Below are 23,943 nucleotides of genomic sequence, written 5' to 3' on the forward strand. Positions count from 1 at the left end.
TAACGTTAGATCATTATAACGTGTTCAGACAGAACACGAGGCAAACTTTAAATGGGGCGCAGTTGCGTACAAAGTTAATGGAAAGACACAAGTGACTACATCCAAATTGGGGGTGACTGATGCAAATTAGCTTTAACGTGAAATGAATATATTTCAAATTGGATGAAAAATTAATACTTATTCTGGAGCTTAATGAAACTAGCACTACTTCATAAATGCAGACAGATGAGATGAAAAAGAATAGAGACAGAACAAAAACAACAGAGAGAACTTGAGTACCTGGTGAGTCCTGCAATCAGTCTGAGGCAGAGCTGCCACACAAACAACAAACAAAGTCATGCAACTGACCACACCAGTCATTGCTAGCCAGCTTATAGCCAACATCTGTACGCGGTCTGTACAACTGGTACATTGGCTGCAAATAAACACAGACTGCACAAATGATCCAGCAAATGATGTGAAGTGAATATTTGATTCGTTCTTTGTCAGTTAAAATGCAAACACAACCATAGTTACACACTGCCGCTAGCATGATAACATGCTAACTTTAGCTAATGCTAACATGCTCCCACCCATGATTTTTTGCATCTATGAGCCCAGATCATATCAGTGACCTTTCTGTCCCAGCTTTGGGCAGCCCCCTCCACAATAAAGATTTTGTTAACCACTTAGATTCCATGTCACACCCAGGATGCAAGACAAATTGTTCCAGAAATGTTTATGACCTCGCAGACAGGACCATCAGACAGACAGTCCTGGCTTAGACAATTATCAGATCACACAATTTATCAGGTGTGTTTGGTAGCTTCTATAGCCACATAATCCAACTCACCATCAGCTGATAGAAGTCCAGTAACAAAACAGTCCTTCTGCGTTTTTGGTATTGTTGACTTTTTACTAAGAACTAATGTTTAGGTATGTGTTTATGAGGGGAAATAAGTTGTCCCAGCAGAATCCTTATTGCTGATGAGATTCTTTGAGCTCTCTTGTCTGCACCTTTGAACAGCCTTTCAAACCAGCTTGAAAATAATTTTAAACAAATGAGCCACGCTTCCATAGACAAAAGGGCAAACCGCTAATAAATCAAAAATTTTATACAAACAAAATTATTAATGTTAAAATGTTGCAATGAGTTAAGCAACATATTGGTGGTTGACAATCCTTTACAGTTTTTGTCTTTAACTGGAAGGCGTAGAAGGAAAAAAATGACCCTGTATCGAACCTTAGATAAAAGTTAGTCACTAAAAAGGACAGTGCCGGCCATGTGTTTCTCCATCAGGAACTCGCCACTCCCGGTAACTATTCCTGTCCCCGCACAGCGGGTTAAGTGTGATTAAACAGAATCACCAAACTGACACTGACAGCGTGATGGACTGTACATCCACATGGATCAGACTGCACAGATGGAGCCTTCTGAGTCATGATGGGTAAACACACAGGCTAAAAGTGTTCACAGAATCTGACCACTTACTCCACCCTGAGTTATCGAAATAACACACACACACACACACACACACACACACACACACAGCATTACAGTTCTATACATTTGGGGGACTCTAAACAAGATTAAAAATCTGACTCTCCCAACGTGGAAAATGCCCACAGTGCACTCCTACAGTTGAGACATGCAAGTGAGGAACAGACAATATGCTCTGCCTTTTAAAAAATGCCCTCACTGTGAGACTTCAAACTGTCCTCACAAGGGTGAAGCTACAGGAGCGCACACATACATACATACCACTAGGCAGCAATGCAAAGATACATAAATACACCTGCAAAAATAGATGCTCCTCAATTCACCGGCTGCAGGCCACATTCTGGCTGGCAAGCAGCTGTTGGTTATTTTGGGTTGAACACACACACACACACACACACACACTTACACAGACACACTTACACAAATCAGAAGAAGAACAGGATCAACTGAGGGTAAAGGTCAAACAATGTCTTGTGTTGTGACCGTGCAAATGCTGTCATCCCACTAGTGTGTGTGAGTTTGGTGTGTGCGTGTGACAGCCAGGCAACTCCATCAGACACAAAACAAACACCTCATTGCACATGGCTGCCTCAGACATCTGTCCACTTTAATAACTCATCCCCCTGAGCCCGACAGAGCAGGTCGAGAGTGTTTTTGTGTATGTGTCAGTGTATGTGTGTGTGATGGCGCATATCAATGTGGCTGCCACCATTTGTGTGTTTTGTGTTGACAAGAGAGAGGAAGTATACTTACGACAGTCCTGTTCGTCGGAGTCGTCCTCGCAGTCATTGTCTCCGTCACACACCCAGGAGCGGCGGATACATTTGCCGTTGTCGCAGTGGAAGTCCAGGGGCGAGCAGGTGGGAAGCACTGCAAACAAACAAGGCCAAGACAACAAGTCTGTCAGCTGGAAAAAACAAACAAACACAGACATAAACCGTGAGGCTGAAGGGAAAGGAAAGAAGATGCTAGTTTGCATTATTTCTTAACAAATTCGCTACAGGTTACAGTATGACGTTTGGTTCTTTTCTATCAATATTTTAGTTATTTTCTACTTTTTTTGTAATTTTTTCCTTTGGCTTTATTCTCTAAAATTTTATTTCCCTGGTGGTATCATTTTTGTGATTGTTCTGATCACGTATCATACCATAATGGGAGTGCTGAGTGACGTTTAATTGCAACAGACATTGTGATGTGATGTAACATTTTCCCTGAAACACAGCTATATTTTATCAGTTTTATTTGTTAAAATCTCACTGTATACCAGGTCGCTGAAAGTTTATTTATTATTTGTTTTGTTATTTCTGCAGGAAATGGTGAACAACATGTTTTTCATCCATTCAGGATTTCATCATCGTCGGCTCAGCATGAGACACATATTCAGTGAAATCGGATCCCGAATGTTTAAAATCTATTGACATTTGCAATCTATCATAAAAAGCAACAGTGTGCTCATGATACCGTGCATGTAGCTGTAATATTAACAGAAACTGTACGCTGAATAACTTTTTCTGGCCATAATGCCAAACCATATATTGATTCTTCTAAAAAATTTTATTAAAAAAAAAAATTAAATTAAAAGTCAGATTATTTGCTAGTGAAAATAATCATTATTCGCACCCCTAAAACAAAGTATATACTAAAAGTAAGTAAAGTCAATCAGATGTGATGTCAATTCACAGTGATGAAGATTTCACAGTCATACTCCTGTATGGCCGCTAGCAGCAGAATTTGACAGACAAGGTTTAAATGCAGGAGCGTTTATTCTCTGTCTGTCTCAGCTCATCCAGAGCCTGAACCTGAGCTGGAACCGCACGTCCCCCTCTCCGCCACCTTCTTACCCTGAGACCCAGAGAGCAGCACTCAGCTCAGCTCAGCGCATTCCTCCTCAACTTCATATCCGCTCTAAGTGCAGCTACTTGCTATCTAAGCGGAGCCCGAATGACTGGCCCTTTGTCATCCGCAGACAGAGCTAATTTAATTACAGGCCAGAGAGGGATGGGGGGAGGGAGGGGGGAGAAGGGAGGAGGAGAGGGAGCAGCAACTCCTTACAGTGGACTCTCGCCTGCCTGTCAATACTCGCTATGAAATATTGACTGAACAGCGCAGACTTTATGAAAAATGTATGACGTCACGCAGTGAGTTCACCAGCGAGGCAGACAGGCGGACGAGTCAAGGCCCAGTGAGTGAATTAAGTAAGTGTGTGTGAGTTGGGGTGTGGCTCTGGTCCCCAGGGGAAGCAAAGCCCCACTGACCCACATACCCGTGCATGGATATTACATTATTCAGAGAGAAACACAAAGAGAGAGAGAGGCAACAGAATTGACTCACTTTCCCACTCTCTCTCCTTGTCAACCCTCACCTTCTGATGAACTCTCTTTTTGTCAAAATTGCGCGTCAATGGTCACTGTTTGCCTCAAATTTGCATATATAATGCATTTCGGCAAACAGTTTCATTCTTTCTTTCCTTCCAGGCAGCCACTGGTTTCTGTATTCGCACATCACAGACTGTGCTAAAAACTTTATCATGCGGCGCAGTCAAAGATCCTCGAGACATCGGAGGTTTGAGATTCTGCTGCCAAACATCCAAATAATTCTGCCTTTTTTAAAGCAAGAAACAACTTTTGAGCAACGTTTTCATATTTCATGTTACTCGAATGTGTGTTGTAGATTTGATGTTCTTTCATACAGTAGCTCATGATTTATTTATTTTTTTCCCCCCACCAAAACCAACTCTGTCAGAGCAGATTTATGAAAATGACCACTGCTCCCAAATCGTGAATCTCTTTACTAAAAAATAACATTGATGTTTTTCATCTAAGTCGACGTCAGACTAAAACATAGTTTTGAATTTAGTAGAGATGAAATGATTCTTTGATTAATTGATTAGTTGGTCAACAGAAAGTTTTTTCACTATCTTTGTGAAAACAAATCCTATAAAATATCTGGTTTTAGCTTCTAAAACTTGAATATTTGGTGGGTTTTTGAAAGTAAACGGAATACCTTTGGTAAAAATCGCATTTAGTTAGTGAAATATGCACAGATCCATTAGTGAAACATCCCGAGAGCCTTTCAGTTGAGTCCTGACACCTGTACACCATCCAGAGCCTTCTCTTTGCCAAACTGAAGCAGTTTGATGTATTTTGGATGCATCTCTGCCCGGGCATCAGCAGATTTATGGCCTCAACAAGAACAGAAAAAATGCTGCTTCTCAACATTTCAATAAATAATTCAGCTTATCTGAAGAGAAAGAGAGTGTGGTGTTAACACGCACACACTCACACATACAAACACACACATGCAGACATAAGCAAACCGTCGCTGCGCAGGCTAAACAAACACACTCACAAACACACTCTCGTCCACGGTGCAGAATTGTTTAGGCACACAAATTGGAAGAGATGCAAAATGTACAGAAATAAATACTCCTCTCTCTTACTCAAACATGCACGGACACGCAGTAGGTGGGGCCTGTATACAGATATCAGGTGGATCAGCAGGGAGCATGCTGGTAAGGTTGATGAGGTCTCTGGGCGCTTTGATCTCTCTTATCACACAGATTCTGCTCAGCTCAGCGATCCTCTTCTAACTACCACTGCATTCCTCTGAGGCTGACACAGACACACTCGCGTTAATTAACACACTCATTCCTTCCTAACCTTAACTTTGTCCAATGAGTGTTTTATTTTTTGGAGGGGGGATGCTTAAGTTAAGAGCAAAATTGATGATGTATATATTTTAACTCAAGGTGCTGACAGAATTATGCCACAGCAAAACCGCATCAAAGATGGCGTTGTACTTCACAAGCTAAGCTGACGACAGATGCACAACATATTGCCTTCTGGTCCATTTCCTGCTCCTGTGGTGCTCCATTAACTTTGTAATATTGTCACATCCTCTCCAGCTTGTTCGCATTACAGTTGTAGTTGATACATGTGCATCTTTGCCAACTTTTCAAAAGTTTGCTTAAAACTTGCTAAAAGTATAAATACTTGTTATTCATAACCCAGAATGATCCTTGACCTTCACCAATGGGCTTTTCGCATTCAAGCTACAGGATTCCCACTTGCATTACACACACACACACACACACACACACACACACACACACAGTGAAGAAACCAGACAGCGACTGTAGAAGCTAAAGGATTTAACTCACTGACTGTTACTGCCAAAATGAACTGGTTCATCATCAGTTAAATTGACCAACAGAAAATAATTGTTGTTTTTCAAATAAAAATACCAAACATTTGTTTTGTTAAATGTCATGTTGGGTTGTGAGATTAAAAACAAAATGAGCAATTTGAAGACATCACTTTAAACTTTAAGAGTATGTCATTAGACATTTTACAAGCTAAAAATAGTTGGTTGTTGAAGGCCTGTCTGTACTGAGCATATCACTCACTTTCTTTTCTTGTAACTGTGTGTTCTTTTTTTAAAGGGTTGATTCACCCAAATTACAAGGAAACATTTTTCTGTTATTCTTTATTTTATTTGACCTTTTCATACAGACACTGTTTGTTTAAGTTGCTTTAAGTTTGCTTTTGTGTAGCTGTCTCCTAATGTCAAACATGGAGCCAAAAGAATGAAAAAAGGACACAAATCTCCAGATCTCTGCAAATGTTTCCAATAGAGGGTAATCTGGAGGTGAACCGACCTGTTTTGGACTGAAACTGAAGCTCCTTGGATGAAATATTCTCATTAGACGTGCAGACTCCTCTGTCCTGCTGTGAGATTTCTGTCTCGACCCCAATATAATGGATTGATGGAATATCTGTGGGGAGTCTGGATTATCCAGAGTTACAAGGACACGGTTACTGGAAAGAGATATTACTGTTGAGCTCCATTAACGCAACTTTCAGTGCTGTGAGCAGCACAAACCATTCACAGTCATCCGCAAGTCCATTGACATTCATTGTAAATGGGTGATGACTAAATTCTCAGAAACAGGTATTGAAAACGTAGATTTTTTTTGGCAGGATGTCTTGCATCAACAACTCAGAAAAATAAGAAGAAATAGGGAGAAAACAAAAATGAGCTGTTGATTGGGTGCCAGAATCCCTTTAACTCAGCAAGAATCCTTGTTAAACTACAGATTTCTATCAAATTTTGTACTGTGAACTTTTGTGTGTGTGTGTTTAGGAAGATGTATGTGTGTGTCTTTAAATGGCCGTGAGCACCAGAGTTAATGGCCTCCCCTTTACTGTAGAGCAGCTGAATCAAGTGGCTCTAATGGGACCGATATATCTGCCTGAACACAGCTTATCATACCGGCTCGACGGATGAGAGAACGGACAGATGAGAGACGGAGAGAAAGAGGACACTGTCTGACTGAAAAACAGATGTGGACTCCAGAGAGCGATAGAGGAGTCTGCAAGTCTAACAAGGATATTTCATCTGAGGAGCTTTAATAAAGGTTTTCTCTTTCAGTCCACAACAGGCCGGTGAACCTCCAGATTACTGTCGTCTCTGCTGGAAACATTTATTCACAGTAGTGATCTGGAGATCTGTGTCTATTTCCACTATTTTGACTCCATATTTGACATCAAGCAGCCATTACACACAGTCAAACACACAGTTGAGGGTGAACTGTGACAGGTCCAACGCGTTTGGAGACTCAACCACAACTATACAACTTGGATACAATACAAATTCTTAATTTGACTCAAGTAACAAATGGACCTAAAGGCAGAGTGTGCCAAAGCTGAGCTAACAGGCAGAAAAATGCCCTGACTATCTCTCATTCCTTCTCTTAATTTATACCTCTGACACTCTGCAGCCAAATTATTCATGTTCTTGCATGTAAAGAGATTCTCCTCTAAAGCTCCAAACATTTGTTCCCCTTTGTTCTCTGGTTTCTCTCTTGAGTTCTTTCCTCTTCCCTTTGGTTTAAACATACTTCATAATGTAATGACTTGAATCAGAATGGACGATTAACTGCTGGGGGCCATGAAGTCCACTTTGGTTCAGAAAAGAAGCCAGTGCGTATCACTAATGCAGTTTCCCATCATAACATGGTAAAAAAAATTAAAAGGCCTTCAAATGTATTACTTTAGAAGTATCTCCCCGGTCCTGCCCAAACGGTTTTCTCCAACTCAAATTAATCCTCTCTGTCAGTGTCATCCGTCTCAGTCTGTCTTCCTCCACTCTGTCTTTATTTTCCTCTCATAGCCGGTACCAAGAGAGGCAACTTATCTGATTCTAGGCCGCTCGGGTCAGTAGCCAGTGCATATTTCAGTCCGTCAAAGCGGAGTGGCAGCGCCAGCAGAGTTTTTCTTGGCTCTCTGTGTACTCCTCCACCTCTACAGTAAACAGACCTCCTGCCTCACACACTACGCCACTCTACATTCATAGACCTGTCGAAAACTCACTGAAGATGTTAACTAGCTTTCTGAGATTAAAATTAATCGTTATCACCACAGTACAAGGTGTTTATCAAACAAATAAAAAAAACTCTTGTTATGCATCTTTTTATGAAGCCAAACACAACACTGAAGAATTATGAACTACAATGGTATTTGAATCCTATACTTAAAATAGCAACCCCACAGTGTACAAATATTTGACTTAAGCACAAAAATTATACAGCAAAATGTCCTTATGGATCAATACCAAAAAGCACCCATTATTGCTAGGGTCCAGACCTATGAATCCGCCCACTCCACCAAGTTGACTAATTCTGGTCTGACAGCATGATAAGAAACAGTGGTTTCTCAGTTGAAAAAGAGATTTTCTGATAAGCGCTGTGGGTGTACTAACGATTAGCCAGTCAGTGCTACAGGCAGGACTAACGGCGTTGTGAATCGGTTGTCAAGCGTTGTCAAGCTATGTGCCGGAACCAAGGAAGGCAACCGCTATAGAAAAGATAAAAATTACAGTCAATAGCAGCCCGACATCATAGTTTGTTTTAACTTTGCTCTTCTCTTAAAACCCCCGGAAAACCAGCATGTTGGCATGACATCAGTGTCAACTTAAAATGATTCAGATTCAGTCGGATACGTTGGTCTCTAGTGATTGGTTAGGGGATATCAAATTCTTCTCCCCCACGTAAATGACTCTACTTGCCTTTCTTTGGTTTTTCCATTGACAGCAACAGAAAGTTTTATATTTTACAATTTTAATCACTAAATTTCTTGAGAAGTGATGGCAAAACAAAAATGTTCTTGAAAGTTTTCGGAGTTAAGGAGCTCCGCGAGTGGCAGCGGGGGAAGCCTGCACCAACCCGCGGGAGGAGCTCGCAAGGCCGGCCAGCCGCCCGCTCACAGAGCCCTCTGGTCTCGCCGTCACACAGACCGCTGCAGCAACAACGGCAGAGGAAAACACAACTGTAAGGTTTTCATACAGCTTATCTGTCTTTACATTCTGAGTAATGTCGAAACGTTTTAGGGTTTTAAGTTAAATCAAGAGACAGCTGGTGTCTGTGCCGCATTGAATATGACATTGCGGCAGTTGTGTGTGGTTTTGCTATGACGACCAGCTATATTGAGGGGTACCATCTCTTGGCCGTGCTCCGTTTTTCATTGCAGATCGTACCCAACCGAGTTGAGTAGAGTCGAGGCGAGTTGAGCAGGTAGTTGTAATGGAAAAACGGCTTAAAAGATGGACATGGAGGCTAACAAGTTGACTATTCTGTCTTATATCAGACAATACTCGTTATGCAGACTGGCCCAACTCAGAGTACCATTATTATAGCTTTTACATTATTGGACTAATAATACAAAGTATTTTAATGTTGTAGTTGGTCAAAGTGGAGCCAATATGACCTACCTTACTGGGCAGTTGGTAGTTTTATCTACAATGAAAATACTTTGATCATAAATTATTGGTAAAATATTGAACTTCCAACTATAGCTGTCAAATAAATTCAGTGAAGTAAAAAGTGTAGAGGGGTTTAAAGTACAAGGTTACATTAAAAAGAAATTCTCAAGAACAAATACATCAAAACTGTACTTAAGTACAGTATTTGTACTGAATGAGCTGTAGACACGCATCAGTGTGTGTAAGGTTCGTCACAAGACGGTGGTGTCATCGAAACCTTACAGATTTGTCCATCAAGGCAGATTAATGCAGGAACATTTGCTTGTTGCCATGACAAATCTCAGCTGAGTGCTTTACACCAGTGAGTAATATTTAAGTGCTGTCATCCAGACAACCCACACAGTTTCTTCTTAAGAGGCTGAATGACAGGAAATACTCTAATACGGTCTAATGATGACATTATAAGACTATTATGATTATCTGTCACTGGCTGAGTGAAGTTATAATTTCTCTAATGTTACCAGTCCTGTCCTTTGGACACCCACTTGACGAAGGTAATTCATCTCTTTTCAAAGATTATACTTTGGCTAGTTGACCGTTTACTGGCAAAGGAGAATTCTTTTAAAGGTATTAAAGGTATAAAACAGGATAAGAGGAGTGGGTTTAAAAAGACCGTCAACAAAAGGAAAGTTTCAAAAGAGGTAAAGAGAGACAACCTTGAGTCAGAATTTGAGACATACTGAAGAAAATACACGCAAGAAAACTAACAAAATATAGTTCCACATAATTATGAATTTTATGGTCTACCCTGGAGATTTCCATACCTTTGTGTACAAGTAGAAATTATGGCCTGGTTGAGTTGCTACATTAAAGATCAGAATCACCAAAATCAGTATTCTCATGTGATTAGGGACATTCATAGAAAAAGATTTAATAATCTGCCAAACAGTTGGATGAAAGCAACAGCCACCAACAGGACAAAAACATTGGCCATGTGTGTCAGTGCAGCTTTGATTTGCATAATAGGACAGAACTCAGAGAGGAGTTCAGGCAAGTAATAAACGTGCGCACACACACATGCACTCGGGCACACAAAAGTGATTCAACCAAAGCAACCACAGCTTCGGTTGTCTCTCTGGTCATGTGACATTAGATAAATGCGTTTGTCTCCTTCAGACATCAGCAGCGTCAACACTTAAACCTGCATTCTCCTTGTGAGTGATATGATCAACTAGTCACCAAACGTCCCAGAAGTTGACTCATTCAATATAAAGATTATTGAAAACCATGTAAACTCCCTTGTTACCCTGCCAACTAAATGTTTTGTCATCAACAACAGTACTGAGTAATGTCGAATGCCTTGTAAACTGTGCTGTCATGTCTAGGGCGGCAACAAAAAAAAAAAATCTATCAATCATTATTTTCAATTAAAACCTTTATTAAAGCTCCTCAATTCCATTAATTATTTAGCCTGTAAATGCCAAACACAAGTGTGCATAACATAAGTTCCCAGAGCCTGAGGTTAGGTCTGCAAATTGTTTATTTTGTCTGGCTGTCAAAAAAATCCACAGGAATGATTGTGTTGAAATTATATAAATACATAAATTACAGTGATAAAATTAATGAAGAAAGCGCTTGACACGCTCATCCCCACAGCAGTTAGTGGGTGATTGATTCTTAGAAGAAAAATACATTATCTCTGCCACTTTCTTTACATAAATCACACAGCTTTATCCAGTTTTGTTCCCCCTCCTTTGTTGCTTGGCACAAACCCAAAATGCAGCTAAACTGCACTCGCTCTGATCTGTGGAGGAGCGGCTACATGATGGTGATGAAAGTAATACAGTTTCTAAATGAACCTGTCCCAGTACACATCATTGCCCTGACAGTTCTTAATTGGTTTTTAAATCAAGAAATCAACCATTCTGAGAGAAATTCTGCCCATGCTGAGAAGAATGAAGCCCAAAGTTGCGACTGGGTCAGGCTTGCAGGTTTCAGTTGTGTTCAGATAAATATTATCACTGTATCAAAAAGGCAACATCCTCTTTCATGCGACCACTACATAGGTGCAACGGGCGTCCCAATCCAAGGAGTCCAGCGAAATAGCCCTGACAATGCACCATCTTTCCAGACGACACACATTCCAGGAAGAATACTTTATATCCTAAACTGGGGCTGGCCGATATGGCCAATAATGTTATCCTATCATTAGCTATTCATATGTATTACAATAAATGTCAAATCATTATTTCTTTCAAGTTTAAAGACTGATTCTTTCCTGCGGAGTGAAAATTTAAGAAACAAGATGTGGTTTTAAACATGACAAACACTTGCCGAACAGTGGATCACTTAACAAATCTGAGGTAGAACATACATACCAATTAAAATCTTTTTTAACAAATATGCATGAGTAATATTAAAGAAATTTTTTTCAGTACCTTTTCCTCAACAAAAAAAATAATTTTAAATAGTATGTGATTTCCACTGAATTCAATTAAATATTTATTGAACATTTACGAACATAAGTTCCATTGTAATTAAGGGCGCTCCGATCACGGTCACCGATCATAATCGGCCGATAATGGCTTTAACTAGTTTGATCGGTGGTCGCTAAAAAGACCGATAAGAAAAGCCGATCAGATGATGAAATACTCGCCAGACAAATTTTCAACGGCAGCTAAAATGTTTCACTACGCTGTGTGAGCGGTTTTCAAAGCTAGCTAGCACCAAAGTCCTTCTCAGACAAGAAGGGATTAACACGCCCGCATAATCATTTACAATTAGAGTTGAGCAGCATTCAGACAAGTAGAGCAACACGCAAGAGCGATCATGTGAAACTGTCGCAGCTGTGCTCATCTCACTCACACGCCACCTGCAACCGGAGTTTAACAGACACATCAGGCAGAGAGAGAGACACTGATCCTTCAGTGCGAGTTTCCTGATGCCACTCAATCAGCTGACTGCCTTGCTCTCTCTCCGTTTTCTGCCTCCCGTCCAGATTAAAACGGTGAATCAGAAGATGTTTGTTTGTCCCGATGGATAAATAAAGGACTTTATAAAACGATGACACACACTCACATTTGGCTTTGTGAGTCGGTCTTATCAGTCATGCAAAGCAAAAACACGATGCTACTTACAGAGTTTTAGTTTTGGTATTTTTATTAAAATATAAGTACTGTGTAAACTTAACAGTTAGCCTACTGTGCATGTCGCTGTATTTACTTTGCGAAAACTCCCAGTCTGTTTTCCGCCGCTGTCTTTCGTACTCCCGTGTTACTTTCAGTAACAGTTCCACTTCGTTGTCGGTCAATGCAAAAGAAAAAAGCCTTTGTGGTTCTTGGTCTGTATTAATTTCTTCTTTCGCTAAATCGTCTGCTACTGCGGAGTAGACCGTCTGCTTCGTGGTTACATTGGCACGCGCATGCCCAGTGTAGCTACCTGAACGGCCACTAGATGTGTGTTTTCAGTCCTTCTAATATAGACAGAGATCAACTCTGATACGCTGCTGAAACGCTGCTGCGGACGGAGAAGATCGTTTTCGTTATAAAACTGTTTTAAAAACGTCGCAGTGTGGATGTAGCCTCACATTACCCAACTCCTCTCTCTACTCCTCTCATGTCAACCCTCCCGTTTTCCCCGTAAATCTCCCGTATTTTTAACCTTTATGAAATCAATTAAAAATCTTCTGGCCATATTCAAAGTGTTTGCTATTCTTTCAGCTGGTAAAGTCGGTAATGTAAGATATGTAGACTGTGCTTCCTGTACAAGGATTAAAAATGAAAACAATCCACTGAAATGATATAAGGCCTATAGCCTACTAATGGCAAACCATATGAAATTATAATGAATATAGTAGCATATGTAATATTAACAACTGACTGTATAATATGGAATTGATATTGTAGCCTATTTTTATTTATTTAAATGTTACTTATTTTCAAATCTCACTGAAGGCAGTTATGACTCCTCTCTGTAGCCCTTCTCCCTCTCTCTGCTCCTCTCTCTGCTCCTCTCTCTCTCCTAAAGCCCACACAACCTGCCTGAGCTTTCCAGAACAAAAAGCAGCGACTTCAGAGTTTATTATCGACTCATGATGCCTGTGCTCCTTTATCTCCTAAATATTTTGGCTACAGCCTTTTTTGTTGCAGTTTTTATGCTTGTAGTAAATTTATAAAGATGCTGTTTGTTCAGTTTTTGTAGTTTATTCCACAGTAAAGCTATATTTGTAAAGCTATAAGATGTTCACAGTAACCAGGCAAAGGCTGCTATGGTTTAAGTCTCTAACACAGATTGAGCGGAATTTGTTGCCCATGTTTCCTGGCAATAAAATAAACAGTTGTCATTTCATGATACTTTATCATCTGTTAACTTTAACACTTATTACATTGTTTTTAGGACCAATTAAATAAATATACAGTATACTGTATAATGCTACATGATAAATAAAAGGCTCCAAATCGACCCAGTGATCAGTATCGGCCGATACTGCTTTCAGCAATCGGTGATCGGCCCAAAAAATCCTGATCAGAGCACCTCTAATTGTAATTAAGGAAAATTATATTGAGATACTTATCAAAATTGTTTTATTGCCCAGCACTTTCGTAAACTAGAATTGATAAACCAATAGTCTCTACCTCAGTAGTGTTTACAGTACTTTAGGGGTAAAACCAAGCGGGAAGCTTCAGGTCTGAGAAGCGAAACGACCAAACGCGAATTTAATCCTCATGACGCTTTCCTCGCGTGAGTACAATCGCTGCGAGAAAGATTAGAACCCGTGCTTCACACCGCCCGACAGGAAATGGCGGCTCTACGCGCATTGACTTTGTATGTAAACTCACTGCCCCAATCGCTCGCTTTGCTTTTGGTCTGAAACCATAGTAAGTCCCTTAAACCTGCATTCTATCAAAGGACCAGCAGGGAGCAACTCCACTGATTGCAAAAAGAAGTCCGGCTCCATTTGAAATAATGGTAAAATAACCCTACTTCTCAGTTAATTTATTACCTCAGTAAACACTTTCATAATGAGTTTATGGTCTAAATCGCTAGTTTCAAGTTTTCTTTAATACAGCATGATGTTCATTTAGTAAATTATGGTATGTATGGTACAGGGCGGGACTATCTTTGATTGACAACCTGTCAATCAGCTCAGAGTGACTGTGTAAATTTAACCAGCGCCGTTGAAAAAGCTTATTAGGATTTGTTAGTTTTAAGCCTGTTGTTCGCTAGACAAAATTATCATCCTGGTTAAAATGACAATTAACATGAATTACAGATGCACCTAGCTAAGCAAGCTAGCTAGCTCCACACACTGCCGTTGGCTCCACAGTCTCTTCCATGTGTGGTCACATCCGGTGCTGCTGGTTGCAAAAAATCAACATGGCGGCACCCTAACGGCCAAACTCAAGGCTTCAAAACGGCAGTCCACAAACCAACGGGTGACTTCACAATGACTACGTCCACTTTTTTTACAGTCTATGGGCAAAACTAACAATTATTTTAATTATTGATAAATCTGTTGAGTCCATTGAATTTCAAAATTATTTATTTGACAATATATTTTAAATAATCTATGTAATACTTTAATACTTTTAACCAATCAAACTACTGTAGACAAGAGTCAGGCCCCACACCAACAAGGTTCTTCTTATTCTGTCCCTTTCTCTGCCCTCAACCAGCCTCTAATCATGTCCTCTTCTGTGTGAACAAGTGTGCTCGACTAATTTACTGAGCAGGGAGTAAATATTTAGGAATGAGACGGAGGAGAGGACAGAGTGAGCATCGGGGGTGGGGGTTTAAAGAAAGAGAGGAGGGGGATTATGCTAATGCATCCAAACAACTGTGGTCATATCCTGTGACAGAAAGAAAAAACAACAAGGCATGAAGAAAGAGACGGGAAGACAGACAAACTAAGTGAAGGAACAAACCCAACCACATGGTGTGAAATAAATGAGAAAGTCTTGGGTGAAAAAAGAAAAGTGAGTTGGGTTTGGAGGTTTCCTGTGGTCAGAGGGCAGAGAGAAGAAGGATGCAAGGACAGAGGGAGGTATGGAGAGAGGCAGAGATGAAGGGACGGAGAGAGAAACTGAAACGTAGAGAAAGTGGGAATGGGGTCCTAATCTTCTCTACTACTGCTTTCAGAATAGCTCAGCTCCTGTGGTCACAGCTGCTCTCCGATTGGCTAAAACTGCAGAGAGCGATGGATTAAAGGACGCAGGGGGTTTTTCTTATTTTTTTGGTGGTTTATATGTTTGTATCAATGCCCTTGTGGGAGTTTTAGATATTTGGAGCAAGGACACTGCGGCCGTTCCTCACTTGTTTTGTTCAGGTGTCAGGTTTAGTTTGATCTTAGGTTGAGGGTAGGGCTGAGCGATATATTGAATAGATTCCAATATTAATTAATGTGCAATACAGCAGATGACCATATCATAATATTCAAGTTTTCAGTGTTTACGCAGGTTGCTGCTGAGGGACTTTTTATTTATTATACACAGCCTTTCAGTAACTAATATACTGTAACCTGAGCTTAGCTACACACTTTATAGTTCACTAAAGTAACTTAACTGCCCTCCACACACCAGGAAAGACCAGGAATGGACTGGGAGTAAAAAATAGCCCTGGACTTTGATCCACACCAGTCCACCAGTAAGGTCCTCCTTACACTCCACCACGGCGCCCTGCTAATGCACGCACGTACAAACAGGACCAGTCTCTAATGCAACCAACTACCAGCATCACAGCCATTAATCACTATGGCAGTACTACTTTAAAAAGGCTGCCGAACACACACTGAAATGGTCATGATTGAACTACCTCACACCACATGAAGCCTCGAGATAAAAAGACTAAAATATCCACAATCCTCACTAAGACAGAGAACTAACTGCTGCTCAGGGTCAGCTGGTTGGCTTTAAAGTCATGGTAGTACACATAATAAAAAAATGGTTGAACACATCTCCAAACATAGAACGTAACCTAAGAGAGCAATCTCAAATTGGATAAAAATAAAATATATCAATGAACTACTAAAGGCATACTTTTTGAAAAACTACAAAAACAGAGCAGCAGTTCCACTATTTCATATCAAGAGTATAATAGGCAACACAATAAAGGTTACCGTGTGGCTTTACTCACCATTTACACCAGACAGTTTCAATGTATGGTATAGTATATAGTATTGAGGTGAAGTGGGAGGAACCTTGTCAATGAACATCATATCTAGCAAATCACTGAAGACACATTCTCCCACACAAAATATGAATTTGAGAGGGAAGGGATTAATTGGTTTTACCATATGTATAGGCTACTATTTGCAACCAATGGCTGTATGGACATTAAAAAAAAAATTGCCAATGAATTTATATGTGTAGAATAACAAGACTAAAAATGAAAATGCTTATTTTAGCAAAATAAAATGACACGATAGTTAATCACTGATCCTGAAATGATTTATTTCCCACAAAATCCCCACAGGACAGCGGAATTTAGACATTCAGAGCTTTACTAACGTTAAGCATCAGATTTTAGTTTTTCCACCAGTTTGAACACACAGTTCACACAGTGAACAGTGTTTCCCATACGTTCATTTATTTGTGGTGGCCCGCCACAATATCAACGCTGACCGCCACAGACAGGCCTAGTAAAAAAACTAAAATCTATTTTAAATCGTATTTGATTGCAGAGAGCCGAAGCGCATCCTCTCACTCGTCCCTCTCTCTCCCTCTCCCTCATGAACACCGCTGCACAAATCTGTCCAACACAACGCTGTTAATGTCGGAGACCCAGCTTAAAAAAAGTTATTAGCAAGCATGGAGCCTAGCTAATAAGGAGAGCCAAGTTAATGTTAGAAAACACGTGGATTTTCGAAGCTAGCACGCTGTACATAGCTGGTAGTCAATCTCAACTTACCTTTTTACATTTACTTGCATTTCAGTCAAGACCTTTGACTGTTTTGTGTCTTAACTTTTTAGCCCAACCCTTAACTGCCACTGGGAAAGACAGTACACATCAGGCAGGCAAAACATTCTTTTCTGAAATACTCCATGTGGGGAATGTAGCCTGCACATAGCGGAGCGAAATGGGCTCACAGAGAGCTGTTATCTGTAGTTGAAGCACACAAAATGACAAATTAAGAGCACATCAACAAAGTAGGGCAGTAAACGCTTCACTGCTGAAACACTTCAGTGTGAGTTGACGCCGGACAAAACAACAGCCACTGCCAGAGTTTGTTCGTCTGACGCCATTATACCACGTTTTCCTCCAGTTTCGTTGCTTACTTGCTAACCCTCCGGATTTTCACGGTCGACTCACATTTTTCATCGTCTGGGTCACATTTCTCCTGAATGATGACAAGTGTTCACAACTTTCTGTTCTTTTCATTACAGTTTCTGGCGCTGTAAAATGCACCACACTACTCTCTCACACTCACTCTCTCTGACCCGATGACCTCAGACTATGAGTGGGAGTATCAACTCAGAGATGTAGGGAGGAACTTAGGACCAGGATAAGGACCAGGATTTTAAACTGAATTGTGTACTGGACTGGTAACCAGTGAAGTACTGCTAAAACAGATGTGATGTGCGCTCTGTTGTTAATGTGAGTTAAAAGCCTTGCTGCAGAGTTCTGAACAGCCTGGAGACGGTAAAGCTCCTTCTTGCTCAAACAAGTAAAAAGACTGTTAAAGTAATCTAAACGAGAGGAAATAAAAGCACGAATGATCATGTCCAACTCACCTTTTGACACCAGTGTTCTTAATTTGGAAATATTCCTTAGTTGAAAGAAACAGTTTCTGACTAGTTGTTTAGAGTGATACTCCAAGGACATCACTGAATCAAAAACAACACCTAAGCTGCTGAGGCTCTGCTGGACAGATGAGCCTAAGTCACCAATATGCTGCTTTATCTGAGGGATGCTACTTTCAGGGGAGATAATTAGCGCTTCGGTTTTCTCTGAGCCGCATACAGATAGTAAGATATGTCACTAAATTGACTAATTAAATGTCCTAGAGGAAATATATATATATATATAAAGGAACAGAATAGGTCCCAAGACAGAACCCTGTGGTACCCCACACAACAACCCCGCAGTTTCAGATATAATTAATTAATTAAAGAATTTCTGATGCTGCTGCATCGCTCTGTCTGCTCGAGCCCACAGAGTGTTGAGTACAATATCCCACTCACAGATTGGTTACAAGTCACAAGTAATAGCCTATCAACACTGACTATTGTGCAGAAGTAGCCAATAGAACAAGCGAGCCACCACGCTGCAGCCCCTCCTCTCCTGTCTCACCAGAGCTCACATGCACACATGTGGAGCAGAGCTAGCGGAGTGTAGATTACACAAGTTGATCATAACTACGCCCGTTACTGGAAGTTAGTGCAGCAAAAAAAGCAATACTAGGAAAAGGTTGATACTGCATCAGTACAACAAGCAGGAATGTGCACCAAGCAATATTTTAATTTGCTCTGTCTCATCCACCGCAGCTGTGTTTTGGTTTTACAGATGCACATGTGCTAGCTCGGCTAATATCTAGTTTGTTATAAACAAGCTAAACCCCTCTGTCTGTAGCCTGTTTAGATACCATGTACCTTCAAATTTAGCAAATCCTTGTGAACTCAGCTGCTTGTTGAGAGAAACCAGCTCCTCTCTTCTAGCAGCAGAGAGAGGAGGAGGAGGACTGAAACGGACTGCTGTCTTCTTTCTAAACTTCACTCAGTATTTTGATGTCAAGAATATAGTTTATTTAACATGCTCCATTTGTTTCCAGTGTGATACTGATTTCATATTGTTACTTTGCTGCTGTAAACTTAACTTTTGTTGCTGCTCTGAAAACAGTTATAATAAAATATTAAATTTGATTGCTGTTCTGAATTTATTCTTTTTAAGTAACATATTTTTAAAAGGCAATTATATAGATAAAGAATAGAACCAATAAATGGTATAAATAAATGTATCAATACAATCCTAAAAATACATACAATAAAAGACAAAGTTTCTGATAATTTATAACTCATGGTTAACAAGTCTATCTCTGTGATGGATCTCTAATTTATTTAATTTACTATTTATAAAGATTAAACATGACAATTAACTTTATTCTTGTTATTTTCAACAAAGTTTTGTGTTGGAATTTGTGTTATTCTAAATTTTGACACCAAGATTAAAATTTTACAGCAAATGTTCCACATATCTGTCATCGGTCTTATTGTTTATTAATAATCGGTGTTGGGAAAAACACATCAGTCGATCCATAGTTTCAATGTGTGTAGCAGAGAGGTGATGTCATGTAATGTCACAGGCTTAAAAGAGGAGCAGGAGACAGATCACATGCAGAGTTCTGAGAAAGTGGTGGTGAGATTTTTGCCCCGACACCAGTCCGATTTAGAAGACACAGTTGCTTGAGGGGCAGAAGGAGAAACTATTTCATTAATGGTGTCAAAACAACATTTTGAGTTCTCGCATTTCTCAGCATCTCGTTTAAGGTGACCCTTAGTTCTCCAAGATGAAGCCTATGAAGTTCGAGTTTAAAAGATTTCCATTGACATTCAACTTTTCTACACTTTCTCCTAAAACTCTGGATTGTTTCATCTATCCAAGGACAAGTTTTTTTATGGGTTGACAATGCTTGATTTCACTGGTGCCACTTTATCTAAAATAGCTTACCCTGACTATTAAAAGACTGGATAAAAACATCTGCATCACTGCATCCCATCAGTGAACACGAGTCAAACAAGGCAGAGAACCTCTCAACAGCATTTTTACAGCATGATTAAAAATCCACCTTTGGGCCCTAATTCTCAGGGGCGGAGGATCCAGAGGAACGTTAATGTCAAAGAACACACAGCTATAATCACTCGCATGACAATCTTCCACACGTGCATTTACTATGAGAAAACAAGGTCCAGGGTGTGACCTTTAATGTGTGTGGGTCCAGTAACATGCTGAATGAAAAAGATCAGCAGCTGTGTTGCATGTGAGATCATCAATATGCAGGTTAAAATCCCCAATAATTAGAACCTTCTCCAGTTTGATGATAGACAAAAAAAAGTCTGTAAAATCAGTCAGAAAGACGTCTGCAGGGCCAGGAGGACGGTAAATTAAGGGCACTTTCACACCTGTAGTTCGGTTCATTTGGTCCGAACCAAATGAAAAAATGATACACTGTTGCATTTTAGTTCTGGTCCGGTTCATGTTCCCACTGCAGTTTTACAAACAAACCAAGAGAAGCAACCATGAAGTTACGCAGACTCACAAGTCACTTGTTCATTGGACTGCTTTGGCGACTGTCATCCTGCATCATCAGGACCCTCGTGGGGAAATCAAACCTCGGTGACTGTGAGTTTATGCAGCACTTTAACACTTCTGTATCGCAAAGAGCTCACGAAGTAATAATTTATTATAAGCATGATTAGTAATGCTAGACAAAAACAGGACATGTACAGTAATAATTCGGGGCGTATTCGCCTATAGTATACTGTGGTATTGCATTTTTATGGACTTAATTAACTGACAGGGTAAACGGAGTACAACTTGCCCTCTTTTTTTAACAGATTTTAACCTATTAATGAGGGAAATACCCGCGCTGACAAGTAGGCTATACCTTATAAAATGATTTTCATAAACATAGCGGCTTATACAGATCAATTATAAGATCGCTGAATGCAAAAGCCCAAAACCAAAAAGATCAGATCTGTCCAGATCCCTACCAGAAAAAAAATCTGAGGACAGGCCCCACTTTTGCAGGGCAGTTAACAATCTTGAAATTCTGTCTTCAATAATCAAGCTTTTAATTTATCCTTTTATTAAATCTTACTATTAAAAAACTGAGAACACCAAGTCAGTGGGTTGTTGAAATGGATTCTTCTCATAATTACGGTAACTGTAACACTACCAGGAGGCCCTTTCATACCTGACAGATATCCTGAAATGCATCCAACTGAATGTCCTCACCAGTGTGTGTGTGTGTGTGTGTGTGTGTGTGTGTGTGTGTGTGTGTGTGTGTGTGTATTTGAGTTTATAGTGCACACCCATTTCACAAATCTCAGACTTGTGTAAGCCGACAGCAGAGGAAGCCAAGCCTCATGCAGTGCTTTCAATCACGCACAACAGAGATTTTCCTCTCCCATTTCATCTCTCATCCACCCCAACACACCCCCACACACACCTTCAGCTCCATCTCCTCTGCAGCCCAGTCTCCTAACTCTGGCCCAGAGCTGCTCAGCTGCTTTCAACTCAGCAGGACTCCAAGTGTGAGTGCCCATGCATCTGTGTGTGTGTGGTGTGTGTGTGTGATTTTGAGTGCGTGTGTCTGCTCACATCCTGCTTACTTCAACATCAGTGAAATGCAGAGAGAGAAATAACTTGAAGGATGATCTAAAATAGCCAGGGAGGAGGAGGAGGTGGTAGGAGGGGACGAATGGTGAAATAACAGAAGAATTATAAATCTTCCAAGGTTATCCTGTCTTATCTGCTGTATTTACAGTTGTTATCGGCATCCTATATCAGTGTTTGTTCAATCATTTTATTGCCTTGAACTGGGAGGATAAATCAGGAAAACTGAAAGCAAGATAAGATAATCTGAGACAAGACAAAAACATAAGTCAAACTAAATTAGACTGTTGGGCTTGTCTACTTTCAGGATATCTGCAGAGTTCAGTAGGCCACTTTCCAAGCAAAATACTCTTCTGGGTACATCGTAGATACATCAGTTGCACATACGGTATGTCTCAAATGGCTTTTTGTTTCATTAAGATCCTTCAGCAAATATGGAACCACAACCCCACATGCTTAGAGCAAACGCTGGTGATGCTAAAGCTGGTGTGCAAAATGTAAACGCTTGAATGATGGCCAAAACTACAAACATAATATTTAGGTTGTAAAAAGAGGAAAAAAAATCATTTCTTTTGAGACTTCTTAAGACCTTTTAATCTCGTAAAACTTCAATTGAAAGCCTAGTCCCAATTAGATGCCTGTCCCTTTTACAGGCCTGGTGTGGCTACTCATTTTGACAAATAAACACAGGTCTGTTCATTTAAGTTTCACGGTATACCACGTGGAAGGAAATTCAAGACAAATGTCAAAATTAAAGTGTTTCAAATAGTAATGAAGGTATGACAAAAAGTCATCTGGAAGATAAATGTTATACTATGACACAGTAACTGCCAAAGCTAAGGCCAAGCCCCTTTAATGCATAGTCCTAATAATTAAGTATTTACATTCATGTTTTCCCCTTGTCCTCTTTACATGTCAGGGAATGCATCTGCAACTATTTAGATAATCGATTTAGCGTCTCAGTCATTTGCCAAATATTTTATTATTTGTTATAGCTGCTCAGATTTGCTGATTTCACTTGCCTGAAATTAGAGTGAATGTAATATCTTTCGGTTTTGGACTGTTTGTCGAACAAAGCAAGACATTTGACGACATTAACTAGTGCTAACAGAAATTGTGATGGGTATTTTTCACAAAAAAAATGACTCTTCACAACACAACCTTTGATAGATAAGCTCCACTGAGGTAGAGTAGATTATGGAGAGAGTGTAAGAGGTTTAGCTGAAAGCACTGACCGCAAAATGAAGAAGACATCTTCCTTTTCATCACTTTCTCCCGTTTCATACAATTTCCACTTCAGTTTGCCTCCTTTGACAGCGCAGCCTTCAATGAGCACTTGCTCCCATTTCCATAGGAACCAGATTCACAAAAGCACTCTGTAACCTTCCTTCTCATTTTGAGGGTTTATGGATGTGGAGCTGACTACCAAGAACATAAACATATATTCCTCTAATTGAGTCAGAGTCTCTCACAGCTCATACATTTGGTCTGGATTCAGATGGTAAAAGGGTGTCATTCTGATCATGTGCCATTAGGAGCGGTGCATGCCCACTGAGCTCAGACAGCCGTATCAATTAAAAAAAGGGTGTTATTAATTTGATGAAAAGTCTGGGAGTTATGCCTTCATTAAATTTCATCAGGACTAATTAATGTCTTGTCCTTGAGATGTGCGACCCTATAAAGTTCTCTTCCTGCTCTTTGACTGCGCTTGTCATTATCACTCTTCGTGAAACGACCAATCACAGCCTGGATGGGGTGGGACATTAAAAATAGCTTGACGTGATGTCCACTGTGAAGGATTACACACCATAAGCGAAATTCAAGAATCTTCTAACTGATTTTTACACTGACAGTAGGAATAATACATCCAGAAATCTAAAACTGTCATTCAAAATTTATCAGCAAAAATGTAATGAATTACAGGGTTTGTAATTAGGGAGATAAAACGTGTAAATACACTGGTATGGTCCTTTGACTTCAAATGGTTGTTTTTAAATGGGTAGATTTATGATCACCCAGCAAAGCACCCCTCACCCCCACCTCTTCTACCCGGTGTGGTCCACTGTTAACAGACAGATGTTACATGTCGGGTGATGAGGAGAGAGGCCGGCTGTAAAGACCATTTCCTCCTCACCGTCATCCATCAGAAACTCCTTTTGGGTAAGATAGAGTTCCTACACTGACATTCACAAGTCCACAAACTTTATCCTTTGGTCAAACACACACACACGCCCGTACAAAGAGAATTCATCCATGCTCTTCTCCACTTCCTTTTTGGTCTCTGTGCAGCGATGAAACTTTATATGGGGGAACACAAGCACAAGACACAAACACACTTACTCACTCTCTCTCACACACACACACACACACACACA

At 40.2% G+C, this 23,943-nt stretch overlaps 1 protein-coding gene across 3 annotated transcripts in view; it reads right to left on the minus strand.

The window, feature by feature from the left end:
- The window catches only part of lrp4 (low density lipoprotein receptor-related protein 4), a 128,665-nt gene that overhangs the window by 40,803 nt on the left and 63,919 nt on the right, over nt 1-23,943 (minus strand). For 2 of the 3 annotated variants that reach the window (XM_046032355.1, XM_046032353.1), the window contains exon 3: nt 2,234-2,350. In XM_046032355.1, coding sequence (XP_045888311.1) covers nt 2,234-2,350 — 117 coding nt within the window. Of the gene's footprint in view, nt 1-2,233; nt 2,351-6,137; nt 6,248-23,943 lie in introns of those variants that run through there. The other variant, XM_046032356.1, reaches the window with a different exon arrangement.

The sequence above is a fragment of the Micropterus dolomieu genome, linkage group LG20 (assembly GCF_021292245.1).
Source record: "Micropterus dolomieu isolate WLL.071019.BEF.003 ecotype Adirondacks linkage group LG20, ASM2129224v1, whole genome shotgun sequence".
NCBI lineage: Eukaryota > Metazoa > Chordata > Actinopteri > Centrarchiformes > Centrarchidae > Micropterus > Micropterus dolomieu.